The sequence below is a fragment of the Habropoda laboriosa genome, unplaced genomic scaffold, assembly GCF_001263275.1.
Source record: "Habropoda laboriosa isolate 0110345459 unplaced genomic scaffold, ASM126327v1 scaffold99, whole genome shotgun sequence".
NCBI classification, from domain to species: Eukaryota; Metazoa; Arthropoda; class Insecta; order Hymenoptera; family Apidae; genus Habropoda; species Habropoda laboriosa.
Genome location: NW_017100239.1, coordinates 92,873 through 109,034, shown reverse-complemented (window position 1 = coordinate 109,034; position 16,162 = coordinate 92,873). Strand labels below are relative to the sequence as shown.

The following is a 16,162-nucleotide window of genomic DNA, read 5'->3' as shown; positions in this document are numbered from 1 at the left end:
CGTACCAGACCTGCCCTCCATCCACCGGACACTCTTCACCCAATCCTTATGCTGGTCTTTCTCTTAGGCAGGGCCACTCCGTGCTCATAAATCTCACCAAGTGGTCAGAGCCACTTCCTCGCTTCTGGGAGCAATGCCTTTTCATCTTTGTAGGGCATGTAGCCGTACCCCAGCTCCCAATAACAAAACTCACGCCAATAGGCCTGTTTCAGCCTTTGAAGCTAAAAACCGTTCTAGAATGGCCTCAGCCCCCCTGGGTGGGGCCACTTTATACATTATATGTACATTATCCTCCATGACACCATCTCCCAATACACAGGCACCGTTTCGGTAATTTATATTTTTGTAGTTGTGTTAAGAAATTGCTATACTAAGTGCCATCCGGGCTCATCACAGCCACGATTTAAACGGTCGCCTATCTCCTCTTTGATTTTCTGTATTGTAGGAATCGACGGAAAAATTTCGAGGGACCTTCGGCTTAGCAGCTTTGCGCACTACGCCAACTACTCCCTCTCTATTCTCCCTTGTCGGTTTCCTATTTGGTAGGTATGGATGCCCCGATACTACAGTATTTTGTCATCTCTCATCAGCAGGTATAATGCTGGACTCCGTATATGTAATATATAATACCATAGCTATAATGCCGAGGCACAATTTGTCAAACTAAGATTAATTCATTGTCGATTTATTATTATCATTATCATTATTATCATCATCGTCATCATCTTCTGGAATCACGATACTTAAACGAAATACGTTTTATTTTCGAAATTTAAGAAATTATCACATTCGAGAAAAATGAAAGGATATGCAAGTGTTAGGTTTTTACAAAAGAAGTTCATTTAACAATGGACGTTTTACATACAACTCTCAAGATACAACTCTCAGACAAGGACAGACAGCTGTCCCTCTCGCTTTCTCTCCGTCGGACGAAAAATTCGTCGCGTTTCTCGTTGATAGTTGTTACAAGAGTTAATAATCGTTGCATCTTCACTGGGACGGGGTCAAACCAGCAATGATCTCTATAGCTGGTTGATGTATGACTGTCTTTTAAGTTAACCGGGGGGTGCTTGAGAGTTGTATGTAAAACATGCGATTGTCCCTTGTTAAATAAACTTGTTTTCTAAAAACCTAACACGGTTATGGGCCCAGCAAAGAGCGTATAAGCACGCCTATGAATTTATAAGACTGATCAGCGTTAGAATTTTTCAAATAATATTTATATCTGTTCAGAATTAGTCGGAACGATGAAGAAACTTGGAGATGTTACACATCGAACGTTACAGTTTGTATCGAATAATGACCGCGATTATTCTTAAACAAGTTTCACGGGTTAAATATAGTCAAGAACAAAACAAGATATTCCTGTGGTTGCTGTGACAACAAAGAAAACGAGTAAGAGAACAAACACGCGGTCTTCATGATTGTATTAATTATGTAGGAGACAATATAAAACGCTGTTACGTATATTTTGTACTTCGTTAAACAATTAAAAATAACAAAAAGACATTAGAATTGTAACATGTAGAATAAACATACACAGACATGTGGGCGCGCGCACGCGGACTATATATGTGTATTTAATTTTTTTATACATAATATGTATATCGTCGAGTATTTTTTGCTTACAATTAGATAAAGATGGCGGGAAATTGAGCGACAGACAAAATGCGTTATGCTTTTGTGTTCGCCGAATATATTACAACACCAGTTTTGAACGTTGCATTGAAATGTTAAGTTTCTTCCTCCATATTTTTCTCTACCTCTTCCTCCCGCCGCTTCTACCGGTACTATCCTTTTATCGATCAACTTGTTACGGATTTACGAAACGTCTAATTCTTTCTTCGACTCTTCGTATGTGATGTTAATTCTAATTAATTTTAATATATCTGTATAAAAGTTGTTAATTATTTATGAATGACCCTTCTTGTAAATAGACGATCACTTCCTTTCTTCTACATTACAAGAGTTCGTCGTGTTCAATTGCTAATATTGCGTACAAGACTTTTATTCTGCGGAGCAGTACGGCATAATGATTTTAGCGTCTATTTTTCGGGTTTTTTAGTTGGTTTTTCTCTTTGAAATTTGTTCTAAGATAACATAAAACAGTACTCAAAAGTAGTGTTTGCCAATGACAAGCGAAAACAATGCTAACCTGCCCAATTTCACTCATAATCAGTTCTCTTCTCTCCTTTCCTTTCGTCGATATAAACCCCAGACGAAGTACAGGATAGACCTAACATCTATTTATATACACAAGTACTTACTTAAGTACATATATAATGTATTCTTGTGTCCAACGTTCTGAAATACCGATTGTGTAAAAAATTCAAGGATTTGTTATGCCCTTTACGATATAAAGCGGTGAGTTTAGGAATTGCGTACAATCCAACCATCGAAGATGGTAAAAAATTGACAGATGCAAAAATCATATGTATTATAAGATAAGTGTACAAAATGTATTTTATAAAAAGTTACAATATACCAGTATTGTCTTACAGTATTTTACAGTCTACATATTTATTTTTCCCTTACACACCATGTCCATATCAATTTGCATAAATCATGTTAAAGGAACTAAAAATTATAAATTATCAATATTCAATTATTAAAATGCCTGCAGCATGCAATTGTTTATTCAATATGAAATTAACAAATTAAGCTATTTTATTAAGTTAAAGCATGCAACAATTTTATTTAAGACTTCCATATAATTATAATCGAGTAGATTAGAATTTAAAATAGAATTATTATGTAACAAGGAACACTAATTATTCAATAATAACAGTATTTCAAAATATGCCCTAAACTGTATTTTACTATTTACACAATTAGTAATGTTGAAGCAATTAAAAATGTATTACAAGTATCAGTAGAATATAATAAAAATGACGAGGATAGCAATAGCGAAGAGGCAAGGTAGATAAGGATAGCACTGAAGAAACGAGTTAGACAAGAAAAGGAATGAGGGTAGACAAGGATAACACTTGGGAAATGAGTTAGACAAAGAGAGATATAAGGATAGACAAGGACAGAAAGTGTGAAAAGTTAAACTAGCGCCATCTCGCGTCTGGTGTCGCTGACTACGACTTTTTAGTAGGAACACAGAATATAAACAGAGGTATTAGACAAGGAAAGCACCAGTGTGCGACAAGGATAGAGAGAACGTTTCCTATTGGCTGACTGGTTGCTGAGCTCCGCCAATCAGGTCCTAAGTCAAGCCGGTTGGTGAAAAATCATTAATAACTCGATAATTACCATTATTTTGTGAACTTTTAGAATTGAAGAATGAAGTGCGGACCTTTAGTAACTTTCAGATATAGATTTTGTTATATTAAATGCTTTCAGTAATTAGGTATTAACAATTATTGTGCGGAGTGTCGATAGCGGTACCGCATACCCCTTTGGTTTTTCTTTAATTTCGTAGCATTGTACAAATAATTTATGCAGTTTCATACATGCGTTCGAAAGGCTATTTCTTTAGTTAGCTTCTCACTGAATTTTCATTAACATATTCGTCGTAATTTTCGAGATATTAAACATTATTTGGGTAAGTACTACACTCGTCGCATTCAAGCGTAACACTTTTCCATCATTTTCATTAATTACTCAATAATTACGATGATAGTGTGCACTTTTAAAATTGACGAATGAAGTGTGGACCTTTAGCAACTTTCTTATATAGATTTTAATGCTCTAAACCCGTTCGATAATTAGTTATTAACAGTTTTAGTACGTGATGTCGGGAACGATACCGCACACCTTTACGGTTATTCAATAATTTCATAGCTTTCTACTAAATTCTGATGCAACTAACTGTATGCGTCTGAAAGACAACTCCTTTATTAACATATCCGGTTTAGTTTCAGAGCTATTAAACATTATATGAAAGAGTCCCTATTCATCGTATTAGAGTATAGTTAACTGTTATAAACAATTGCTAATATCTAATAAAGTACACCACTTATGGCTACAAAACTAATTGCAGCATATAGATACAAGTCCATTCTACATTCTACATGCCTCAAAGTGCATAATTAGTCACGCATATCTATTGCAATAACAAAAATGTGTTACGATTGAATACAACGGGTGTAATACTCTTCCAAAGAATATTAAATAACTATCAAACCATAAAGGATACGTTAATAAAAATTATACGAGAATATAGCCAAAGGAGTTGCCTTTCAGACGCATACAGTGAGTTATATGAGAATTGAGCAGAAAGCTATGAAATTATTGAAAAACCGTAAAGGTGTGTGATATCGCTCCCGACATCACGTACTAAAATTGATAATAACTAATTGTCGAAAGAGTCTAGTGCACTAAAAGCTATATGAGAAAGCTGCTAAAGACGCACTCTTCATTCTTCAATGTTAAAAGTTCACAAATTCATCGTAATTATTCAGTTATTAATGATTTTTCCCTGGCCAACTTTATATAGTTTCTGGGAGGCTGCCATTACGGCTCGCGGACCAATAGGAAACGTTTTCTCTCTATCCTTCTTGCACACTATTGCTTTCCTTGTCTAATACCTCTGTTTATATTCTGTGTTCCTATTAAAAAATCGTAGTTCGCATCACTAGGCGCAAGATGGCGTTAGTCTCGCAGGCCATTTTTGCCCCCTCTATCCTTGTCTATTCCTATGTCTTTCCTTGTCTAACACATTACTCTAAATAGTGTTATCCTTCTCTATCCCTACATCTTTCCTTGTCTAACTCATTGCTCTAAACAGTGCTATCCTTGTCTACCCGTATACCACGGCAACTATTAATTGTACTTATATCACCTTCTTTCGACAAAAATTGCACAAAAATTAACCATTTAAAAATTAACCTAACCATTTTCGTATCGCACCTTACTGTATCGACTGCGACTAGTATTATATCGTTGCGCTTTAAGTGGTAGGAATTGAAATGGAAACGAAATAAAAGAAACAGAATTTCGAATCTTATTTAGGATGAATCAGAATTCATTCATGCACATTTGCGTTTCGTGATCCAAGAGTGTATTGACAACACAGTAACAATGTACATGCATAATCTTGCCTGGACGCTACATTCCGGATTTATGTACATACTTCCTGACCAATATCATTCCTTTTGTCCAACGCCGTTCTCAAGCGTAGAGTGTGCTTCAAAACCAGTGGTTTTGAACGATGTCAGTACTTCAGATCGTGTGACAAAAAGGCCCTTAAGATGATTGGTCTATCCTATATATCATCTGTGGTTTTATTCTCCCGATGACGAGTCATCATATTGAACTTTATTGATTCGGAAGGTACATTCGTTGTCGTCTTTGCCTTTCTCCTTTGACTCATGCTTCTTTTCCTTTCCTTAAATTCTTTCGTTTGGATATTTTTTGATTTTGCTGCTTGCTGCTGCTGTATGGTTCTACTTTTTTCATGGTCGCTTAATGTAGATCTCATAGCATTTATTACTGGCGATGGGGAAAAAAGTGTCGGCAAGGAACATTTTTGAACAAAAATTCCCAGTACTTTTCCACATGTCCAAGAATCGATCGGTGGTGGTTGTGGTTTGACATCAATAATTAAATGCGTTGCTCTTCTTCTAGTTACGTCATATTTCCAATAAGGATCTAGCCTAAAAAATGCCCACTGTAAAATAAACTAAGGCTGGAGAGAATAGAAACTGCAGAAAACTTGAAAAGGTTCGAAATTGATAGTTACGTCGAACAATCGTAGCCAAGCTGTACGAACACACAGGCTGCTAAATTCGAACAGTTTCTCTTCGAAATGACCTTTCCTATGAATGCACGTGATCGTGAGGTTAAACATTTCTTCCCGAATGGCAGCAATGCGATGTTCCGTTAATTGATTTCGCACAAATTCTTGCCACATTGGTTCTCGAACATCGGAAATGATCAAATGAAACATGCTTAAGAATCGATACTCCAGCCAAGTACATGCAGTGCTTTCTTTCGGACTTAATAAAGGGTTCATTTTTCTTTTTCCACTCATCATTTCGCTTGCGTTCTCTGAAGGGTCATTGGGTGCTAATGCGATTAGCGTTAGTAATAAATTTACTATAAATTTATTAATATTGCATTATTTAGAAAGAGATCGAATTATTACTACGTATCATGGGGCTTGTTATACTTTTTATCAAATTAAATTGTATGTAGTTAATACGCTTGAACGTTTTATTTTTTTCTTTACGTATTTATTGTCTTAAAGTATTTATTTTCTCTTCCTATAGAATGTACAATAATACGCGTAACAAACGGATACAGTTTGTCGGTGTATGAAAGTTTTTTACAATCAAGGAAATTCCATACGCATTTTATCACTGTGCGTGCGTATATGCGCGAGTGTATGCATGCGTGTTTTGAAAAATAAATATCCTGTAATAAATTTTTTTTAAAGTGAGTCTATGTGTACATATTCGTGTGGCGTACACATTGTACTACGATGTACTGACGATAGCATACTAAAAGCTACAAATTAAAAAATAAGAAAAAACACCGCGAGGTCGAATACAAAATGCTACTTTTACGTAAACTTTTGCACTGTTTAGTACTAGCTTCAAAAAATGCGGTTTACAGGTTTTATTTCGATTCTGTTAATATAAGTAACATTCGACGTATGGTCGTTCGCTGAAATTGTATTGGTCATATTACATTTTAAAACCGATTTTAATCGCATAGAGTGATTCGTATTACCTCGTGAAACAAGCAAGAAATATAAAGGAGAATACGAGGTAGATCTACGATTATTTCTTCTTGATGCAGCTTAGAGCGCTACTCCTTTAATTATTCTCTCCCACAGAAACGAATAAACATCGGACGGGATGGCAACTCGTGATACGACGTGATACAACTCAAAACAAAAATGCAAAACTTCTCGCACTTCGGTTGTCACTTTTCGGCGATTCCCAAAGCGAAACACACACACATACACGCGCGCGCGCAATCATACACATACATGCATGCACACGCGCGCGCGCGTGCGCACACACACACACACACACACCTCGATTCTCGATGCTTTCGATATCGCGAGAGAACGTGCGATAAAATAATACTGCTTCACTTTCTCTTGTTCTCGCGTTTCTCTTTTGCTCATTAAACAGTACTACTAGCCTCCTACCTACCGTACTGCATCGATCGCGTTCTTTACATCATGACTTAATCATCACGGGAAGGCAAAGGAGAACATGTTAGGAAAAAGGAAAAAAAAAAAGGACAAAAGAGAAGTAGTCATCGAGTTCGAACGGACGTACGACGGCGCGTGGCAAACATTCACGTTTTAAGCCACAACACCGGTTATAACACCACCGGATACAGGAAGACCAGTTTCTCCCATTAGGGCTAAATCTATTTCTCTTGCGGCTAGTCTACCTTCTGTGATCGCCCACACCACCAAGGACTGTCCTCGCCGGCAATCTATAATGAAGAACAGTATGTAACGAGTTAACCACCAATAGGTAAGAATAGGATAAGAACGTTGCGAAAACTTACCTCCCGCCGCAAATATTCCAGCTAAACTTGTTTCGTATTGACCGATCGGTGTTTTGTAGTTACCTCTCTCATCCATTATCATATTTAACTCTGTCGCGATATATTTTTCTGGACCCAGGAAACCCATCGCGAGTAAAACCAGGTTACATTTGTATACCTACTTGCGAAAAATGAGAAAAGAAAAACGAAGAGCAAAAGAACCGAAGAAGGTAGGAAAAAGTATAGTTATGAATCACGTATGTATGTACATTTTCGTGTATTTTTAATTCTCTTACCTTTTCTGTTCCAGGAATTTCTTCCATTTTCCAACGACCGTTCTCCATCGTCCATGAAACTGATACTGTTTTGATGCCACTTACGTGGCTATTACCATCGTCTAAAAATTCCTATGGGAAGCATACAAAATGTAAGAGAATTATGTTGTCAAATTGAAATTATTTTGTGCGCAATTAAAAACTCTTACACACCTTACTCAATGTACTGAATTGGCGTGGATCTCGGCCAAACTTAAGCGAAACTTCTTCGTGACCATAATCCACTTTAAATACACGCGGAAATTGGGGCCAGGGATTATCTTGACCTCTTTTACTTGGTGGTTCCGGTAAAATTTCAAAAGTAGTAATCGTTTTGGCTCCCTGAAAAGATAATATGAGGTAATCAAAGAAATAAGGAATTTCTTCAGTTTGAAGAAGGCACGTGAGCTAAATACAGAAATGGACGAGTGATTGCACCTGCCGTAAAGACGTAGCTATGCAGTCACAACCAGTGTCACCGCCACCTATTATAATGACATCTTTATCTTTAGCCATCAGTCGCATATCTAGCGGAGCATCGTTCCCCATTTGTTTCTTCTGCCAATGTTCCAGGAAGCTTACAGCAAAATGAATACCTTCCAAATGTCGACCTGGTATTTGCAAATCTCTTGGCCAAGTTGCACCAGTGCACAATAAAACTGCGTCGTACTGTTCGTGTAATTCCTACAGAAAAAGAGTTGGTTGGTGTTGGTGGTGGTGGTGGTAGTAATGATGATGATGATGATGATGATGATGATGATGATGATGATGATGATGATGATGATGATGGATGATGATGACGACGATGACGATGATGGAGACAATCATAGTAGATGTAATGTAATTATAAATCTGAAAAATTTGATTTTCACACCTTAACGGAGATATGTTTTCCAACATCAACGCCCGTCTTAAATGTTATACCCTCTGCTGCAAGAAGAGAAACTCTTCTTTGCACAACTTGTTTCGATAGTTTCATAGTTGGTATGCCGTACTGCAACAAACCCCCGATTCGGTCGTTTCTTTCGTAAACGGTTACCAGATGGCCCGCCTTATTTAATTGATGAGCTGCTGCTAAACCAGCTGGACCGGAGCCAACTACGGCTATTCGTCGATCGGTTCTTGTTGTTGGTGGATGCGGTCCTATCCAACCTTGCTCGAACGCGTAATCAATTATCGCGCATTCGATGTTCTTGATCGTAACAGCTGGTTCCGATATACCCAACACGCAGGCTCCTTCACACGGAGCAGGACAAACTCTTCCTGTGAATTCTAAATGCATACGACACGTTTTCGTTGAATTAATATAAAAGCAGGTCAATCATTCGCCTAAAGCTATACAAGCTATACTATTAATTGACTTTTCATCACTTTCAGCAACTTTTATAATTCTAGATTCTAGTTACACGTACCAGGGAAATTATTAGTTTGTAGCAATTGATTTAAAGCCTCTTTCCAATTCGACTGAAAAACAAGATCGTTCCATTTAGGAATGATATTTCCCAACGGGCAACCATGACTACTTTGACAAAATGGTACGCCACATTCCATGCACCTCGCTGCCTGTACACGCAATCCTTTACGGACTCCTTGAAAATTGTAAATTTCATCCCAATCGGCAATTCGGTTTTCCGCCGGCCGATAAACGCTCATTTGTCTCTTATATTTCATAAATCCTCTAAAAATAATGTACAAATCATAATAAAATAATATGCCGTTGGATCGAAAGACGAGCTCTAATTTGTCTGACAAAGTCTATTCCATCCAGCTAATTGTACCTTATTTTATCCAATTTACGTTGTTCCATATCAACATCTGCAACAACATCCTCGATATCTTTAACTCGATCGTTTAACTGATCGTGAGAATTTCCATTCAGAATCGGTTGTACTTGTTTAGCTTCTTCGAGTTGCTTCAACGCCCGCTGATATTCGTATGGAAATACCTTTGATGAAGTAAAAGAATGTTAGTAGTAATCAGCATACACACACACACACGATCGATCGAAAGTACTGTACACACTACCTTAACGAATCGCGTCGTTGGTTCAGGCCACAACTTTAAAAGATCTAGAGCTACCAGAGAACCGGTTTTCTCAAGGAACTCGTCTAAAAGTACCTTCACGTATGCTATATCCTCTTGTTTATTTAAAGGAAGCAGTTCCACCATTTCAGGATTACATTTGCTGTGTAAAAAGTAACGGGGTCAAATATGTATGCTTGTAATACGCATGGTAAAAGGTGGAAAAGAGAGCGCGGAGTGGGGGCAATACTCGATCCTCATGGCAGCTTGTACCTTTTGAACGATCCGTCTACATCTAACACGTAGGCTATACCACCAGACATCCCGGCCGCGAAATTTCGTCCAGTAAGTCCTAGAATAATTGCACAACCACCAGTCATGTACTCGCATCCATGATCTCCAACGCCTTCGACCACAACTGTCGCTCCACTGTTACGAACACTGAATCTTTCGGCAGCGATTCCTCGGAAGTACGCTTTGCCAGAAGTTGCACCATAAAGGCAAACGTTACCAACGATTACATTCGCATCAGACTTGAATATAGAATCCTTTGGTGGATATATAACGATCTCTCCTCCACACAGACCCTAAAAAGTACGAATATAAATAACAAGAGTGTTGGGTGTGACACAACAGCGATGATAATATTCTCCGCAGGGAATTATTTACTTTGCCAACATAATCGTTGGCATCTCCTTCTAGAGTAACGTGAATGCCCTTCGTCATGAAAGCACAGAAACTCTGACCCGCAGAACCTTTCATTTTTATGTTGATGCTACCTTCTGGAAGTCCTTTTTCTCCGTACAATCTGCGCACAAAATAAGGGAAGTTAGGAGTACATTTGGTGAACAAGAAAGTTTCGGAGAATCAAGAGAGAGGGAGGGAGAGAGAGAGTCACTTACTTTGAGATACGATAACTCAAAGTCGATGCAAATGCCCTACTCTCGTTATTAATATTTAACTCGATGTCAACACTATCCTTTTTTCCATTTAACACATCCGAGGCCAACTCGATCACATGATTATCCAATCTGTTTTCTAATTGAAAGTCTTGTTTTACCGATCCCCCCTGGATATTTATTCCTGGTCGGAGTTCAAGTGCATTACGCAAAATATTATCGAGTCTTAACGTTTTAGCTTTCTCTACCGAGATATCACTGCGTATTTTCAACAGATCTGTACGGCCAATTAGATCTTGAAATTTACGTAATCCCAAGCTAGCCATGTACGAACGTACCTAATAAGAAAACAAGTGATCACTTAGCACCTGACAGATGTGATTTAACGCATCTGTCCTAACAAACACACTTATCCAATTGTAGGAAATATAATTCCTATATTTCTATTCTCGGAACATATACACACCTCTTCTGCCAATGCGAAGAAGAAATTAATCACATGTTCCGGTTTTCCTTCGAATTTTTTTCGAAGCGAAGGGTCTTGCGTTGCAATACCCACAGGACAGGTGTTTAAATGGCACTTTCTCATCATGGTGCAACCCATAGAAATTAAAGGTGCGGTACTAAAACCAAATTCGTCAGCACCTAAAAGAGCCGCAACCACTACATCGAATCCTGTACGCATTTGCCCATCCGCTTGAACGATGACACGTGATCGAAGGTTATTCAAAGTTAAAACCTGATGGGTTTCCGCAACTCCTAATTCCCACGGTAACCCGGCATATTTTATATGATATAAAATTAAAAGAAAAAGCACATCATATACACATATCTAGAAAGAAAGGAAGAAAGAAGAGAAACATTACCTTTGCCACACCTGCTGCGACTACACCTACTCCTACTTCCGACACTAACTTGACAGAAATACGCGCATTGGGATTTGCGCACTTTAAGTCGTAAATCAATTCTGCAAGATCCTCGATCGAATAGATATCGTGATGTGGAGGTGGCGAAATTAAACCTACGCCGGGTACCGAATGTCTCGTCGCAGCGATTTCAGCGGTAACCTGTGTGAGGACATAGGTCACGTATTATACAGATGTACGTATAATTTCATTTGTTATTCTCTATCGTACCTTATAACCAGGCAACTCGCCTCCTTCTCCAGGCTTTGCTCCTTGTGCCATTTTAATTTGAAGATCGTCAGCGTTTGCTAAGTAACTCGAGGTTACACCGAACCTACCGCTGGCAACTTGCTTAATCGCCGATCGTTTGTTGAACTCTGGATCTTGATTCAGATATCTGAATGACAGATTTAGTACCATGTAAGACATTATCAGTTGATCCTTTACGAGCACATGAGCACCACCTGTGCGTGTATAACACAAATTACCTGTCAGCATTTTCACCACCTTCACCGGTGTTCGATTTACCGCCGATACGGTTCATCGCGATCGCTAAAGTCGTATGTGCTTCTATAGAAATGCTTCCAAAACTCATAGCTCCGGTTACAAATCGCTTCACGATTTCAGACGCTGGCTCAACTTGTTCGATGGGTACCGAGTTTTCTGTCCTTTCTACTAGTTCCAGTTGACCTCGTAACGTGCAAGCTTTCACCATTTCCATCGTAGTTTTCTGGTATTTCGCATAAGCGTTCTGTTTCTTTGAACTTACGTAATCCTAAGAAAGTTGTGCGCAAAAAGAAGAAAAGTATTTTTTTACGTTAACAAAAAGTCCAACCACTATTAAATAATACTATTATGCAAATTTACCTGCAAATTAGCAATACTATCTGGATCGTTTATATGTTTTTCTCCACCAGATCGCCAATGATAAATGCCTGGATTTCGAATAACAAGCATATCCATAGGTTTTCTCCAGTACGTGATTTGATGCCTTTCAAACGCTTCTTTCGCTAAAATATCAAAGGTAACTCCACCGATGCGAGATTGTGTGCCCTGTATAAATAGTAACGGACGGGAAATTTGAAAAGAAAAAATAACGAAGCATCACTAATATAATACTTATACGCTGTGGTGATGTATATGTATGTACATATATACATATGTATACATATATAATATGTATAATGCACATATGTATACATATATAATATGTATAATGCACATATGTATACATATATAATATGTATAATGCACATATGTATACATATATAATATGTATAATGCACATATGTATACATATATAATATGTATAATGCACATATGTATACATATATAATATGTATAATGCACATATGTATATACAGTACGTCATTAAAAATGTTGAATCACAACTGATCGCATTCATTAATTGGATCCAGTTTATAATCATTCGTACACTTCCATCACATCGTTTTCAATCGTTGTGGAGATGCTTAGAAGAAAACGTACCTTGAAACATTTCTCGATAACTTGGTCAGATAAACCGACTGCTTCGAATATTTGAGCTCCTTTATACGACTGTAACGTAGAGATTCCCATCTTTGCCATTACTTTTCCTATACCCCTCTCCATTGCTACGGCATAGTTCTGAAACGACATTCTCGTTCTCTTCTCTGTGTTTCATTGGTTTCACATCAATCGTTAGAAAGTGCAAAATGCAAAGAATGCGGACGAACTTACCGCGCATAGAGCGTTGTCGGTCAACGACGAATCGAGTACACCGTCTGCTCGAAGATTTCTTGCCATTTCGAACACGAGATACGGACAAATGGCATCTGCCCCGTATCCAAGTAACAAGCAAATGTGATGCACTTCTCTAGCCTCACCGGTTTCCAGAATGAGACCAACCTTCATACGTTGTCGTTCTTCGATTAGATAATGATGCACTGCACCCAATGCCAGCAGGCTGCTCACAGGCACCCTGGTAACATACAACGGAACATCATATCGTTGAATGTCGATACATTCAAGGAAAGCAAATACATAGGATTAGATAATAGGAGCGTGTTCTCACACCTTTCCGGACCAGCCTCCCTATCAGAGAGAACCAGAAACTGATAACCTTGTTTCGCAGCCCGATTAGCTTCTTGACTAACACGATTTAGTGTATTCATTAATCCAGATGGACCATCTTCCACAGGATACGTTGCGTCGATCACTTTAGTTTTCCATCCACGATATTTCGTTCGTTTGATTATCTCAAGGTCCTCCAAGGAGAGTATCGGTTGTGGTAAAAATAATCGATGCACTTGTAGTTCGTTTGGTTCGAGGATATTGCTTTCAGGCCCGATAGGACAAAGCATCGACATTACGATCTTCTCTCTGAACGGGTCTATCGGAGGATTTGTGACCTAAGAAAAATTTGTTGCAAGAAAACCAGGAAGGAAGAAAGGAAGAAAGAAAGGTGGATTGTAGCTTTCCATGATAATCAGGGTTCTATTTTTCTTCATTATAAGTAAAACTGTTCTACCTGAGCAAACAACTGTTTAAAGTACTCGTAGATAAGCGGTTGAAATTGAGAAAGACAAGCAAGTGGCGCGTCGTTACCCATGGAACCCAATGCTTCTTTCCTGAAGAGTAATTTTTCAATTTCAAATATAATACGTACAGCACCGTGATACATATACCTAATTTCATAGATTTCTCACATACTTGGACTGCATCATCGGCAAAAGAAGCATATTAATGGTTTCAAGGGTGTATCCATAAAGGGACAGCCTTTTATCGCCTCCCCAAACTCGATTCACAGCGGATATCGGATTGGTATCGTTCATCGCGTTCCTTTTGGCTACTTCTTCCGTGACAGTTATCACCCTATTTTCGACAGCGTTCGATGCTTTTCTACAATCGGCATCAGCATCGCGAAGATCTTCCATTCTGATCTGTGTACAAAATGTGATAAAGTAGGCATAAAGTTGTGCTTATTACTACATATGGATAATTGACTAAACCGGTATTCGGTGGTATCGTATAAAATTGACTAGAAGTGCATCCGTAAAATATAGAAATAAAGCAAACATGAGATAAAGGATCTGAAGACTCACCATCTGTGTGCGATACAGCACGAATGATCACATCACATAAGATTGTTTGCAAGAAAGAAACGAACAGTTTTTTCATTAAATATATCCCTTTATCACAGTGATGACAGTAATAGTAACGCGTATGCAGATAAACAGAGGTAAAGAGATTGAACGTGAGAGAAGAGGCAACAATGTATGAAATATGAAGATGACGATGAAAAACAAAACAGGGAGGATACCTGATCTTTCACCCACTTGGAGTGAGGCCTACTTCTAGCAATTTGCAGCTTGAGTTCAACGTCCTCTATAATTTTCTTCTCGTGTGTGTCGACTAGTAACATTCTTCCGGGTTTCAAACGACTCTGTAAATAAAACGAAATGCAAATAATCATTCTCGGATAATATTCACGACCATTCAACATTTATACGACAGTACTGGATGAAGATCCTAAAAATCTATATAAACCTAATCTCTAAATGATTAATTACACAATTATGTAATATATGTATGTATGTATGTACGTATGTATGTACGTATATATCTATACATATACATATATGTAATATAATATGATATATGTTAGAAAATAAACAAAATATCGTATGATTTCCTATTTCATACATTTGAAAATGATATACACAATGGAAGTGTATATGAATACAAGATATATGTCTGCTAAATTAGACAGTGATTTCTTTTTACCGAGCTGTTCCTCCTGCAAGATTAATTAAATAAAGTATGGCGAAGTTCTTCGATGAAACGTCGGTACGCATGCTTCGATGTTCTTCATGAACTGTTTAGTGCTAACGCGAATGCAGAATCATAGGATGCAAGCTGTATTTGCGAATATAATTTGTTTTATCAAGGATAGAAAGAATGGGCATACGTACACACACAGGCACACACGCACGTTTTCATTCGTAGATCAATTTGAATTTAACACACAGAGAAAATGAGGGTGGGAATCGTGCATAAAGGATCGAGCAGATGATAGATTTGTTCGGTATGGACTGTGTAGAAGTAGAAAGAGAAACGTCCGTTGTTCGATACTACTTTAGGACTTGGTGCGCGTTCTTCTATTAGCTCGTACTGCATTCAACTCGCGTTGAAAGAAAAGGAAAGCTTCTCTCCTTGCTTGTGTGCAATGTTCCTCCTAAAGCTGAAATTCTGCATGTTGACAATAATATAGAAAAGAAGAAGCGCGTATGGATGACCGATTGCTGGGTAAGTGCTAATTGGGCTAAAAAAGATCTCCAGTGGTGGCCTACAGGCCTAATCGATGCCTTGTTTATTTCCTCGTTTACCTTCAGGACTACATTGCTGGGCGGAGTATCATAGACGCCCACTTCGGACGCCATCACCATCATGTTATCCTTAGTGACGTAGAAGCGCGATGGGCGCAGGCCGTTTCTGCCAAACAAAAATTTAAAAAAGTCTTTTGTATTACCACCTCATTGTCGCGCATTAGTATCATCTGTGACTATATTTTCTTGTTCGTTTT

At 38.1% G+C, this 16,162-nt stretch overlaps 1 protein-coding gene across 1 annotated transcript in view; it reads right to left on the bottom strand.

Moving 5' to 3' along the window:
• Positions 1–6,233: 6,233 nt before the first annotated feature.
• LOC108571860 (putative glutamate synthase [NADPH]) overlaps positions 6,234–16,162 on the bottom strand; it is an 18,103-nt gene continuing 8,174 nt past the window's right edge. Inside the window, exons 10-33 of the mRNA XM_017934008.1 lie at positions 15,966–16,071; positions 14,898–15,022; positions 14,290–14,442; positions 14,108–14,207; positions 13,654–13,988; positions 13,318–13,558; positions 13,087–13,224; positions 12,466–12,651; positions 12,087–12,373; positions 11,830–11,995; positions 11,569–11,760; positions 11,160–11,525; positions 10,697–11,031; positions 10,464–10,602; positions 10,068–10,381; positions 9,798–9,957; positions 9,551–9,717; positions 9,185–9,450; positions 8,647–9,044; positions 8,211–8,456; positions 7,947–8,114; positions 7,755–7,865; positions 7,480–7,636; positions 6,234–7,404 (exon numbers count right to left, since the gene is read on the bottom strand). Coding sequence (XP_017789497.1) covers positions 7,268–7,404; positions 7,480–7,636; positions 7,755–7,865; positions 7,947–8,114; positions 8,211–8,456; positions 8,647–9,044; positions 9,185–9,450; positions 9,551–9,717; positions 9,798–9,957; positions 10,068–10,381; positions 10,464–10,602; positions 10,697–11,031; positions 11,160–11,525; positions 11,569–11,760; positions 11,830–11,995; positions 12,087–12,373; positions 12,466–12,651; positions 13,087–13,224; positions 13,318–13,558; positions 13,654–13,988; positions 14,108–14,207; positions 14,290–14,442; positions 14,898–15,022; positions 15,966–16,071 — 4,993 coding nt within the window. The 3' untranslated portion in view covers positions 6,234–7,267. The remainder of the gene's footprint in view (positions 7,405–7,479; positions 7,637–7,754; positions 7,866–7,946; positions 8,115–8,210; positions 8,457–8,646; positions 9,045–9,184; positions 9,451–9,550; positions 9,718–9,797; positions 9,958–10,067; positions 10,382–10,463; positions 10,603–10,696; positions 11,032–11,159; positions 11,526–11,568; positions 11,761–11,829; positions 11,996–12,086; positions 12,374–12,465; positions 12,652–13,086; positions 13,225–13,317; positions 13,559–13,653; positions 13,989–14,107; positions 14,208–14,289; positions 14,443–14,897; positions 15,023–15,965; positions 16,072–16,162) is intronic.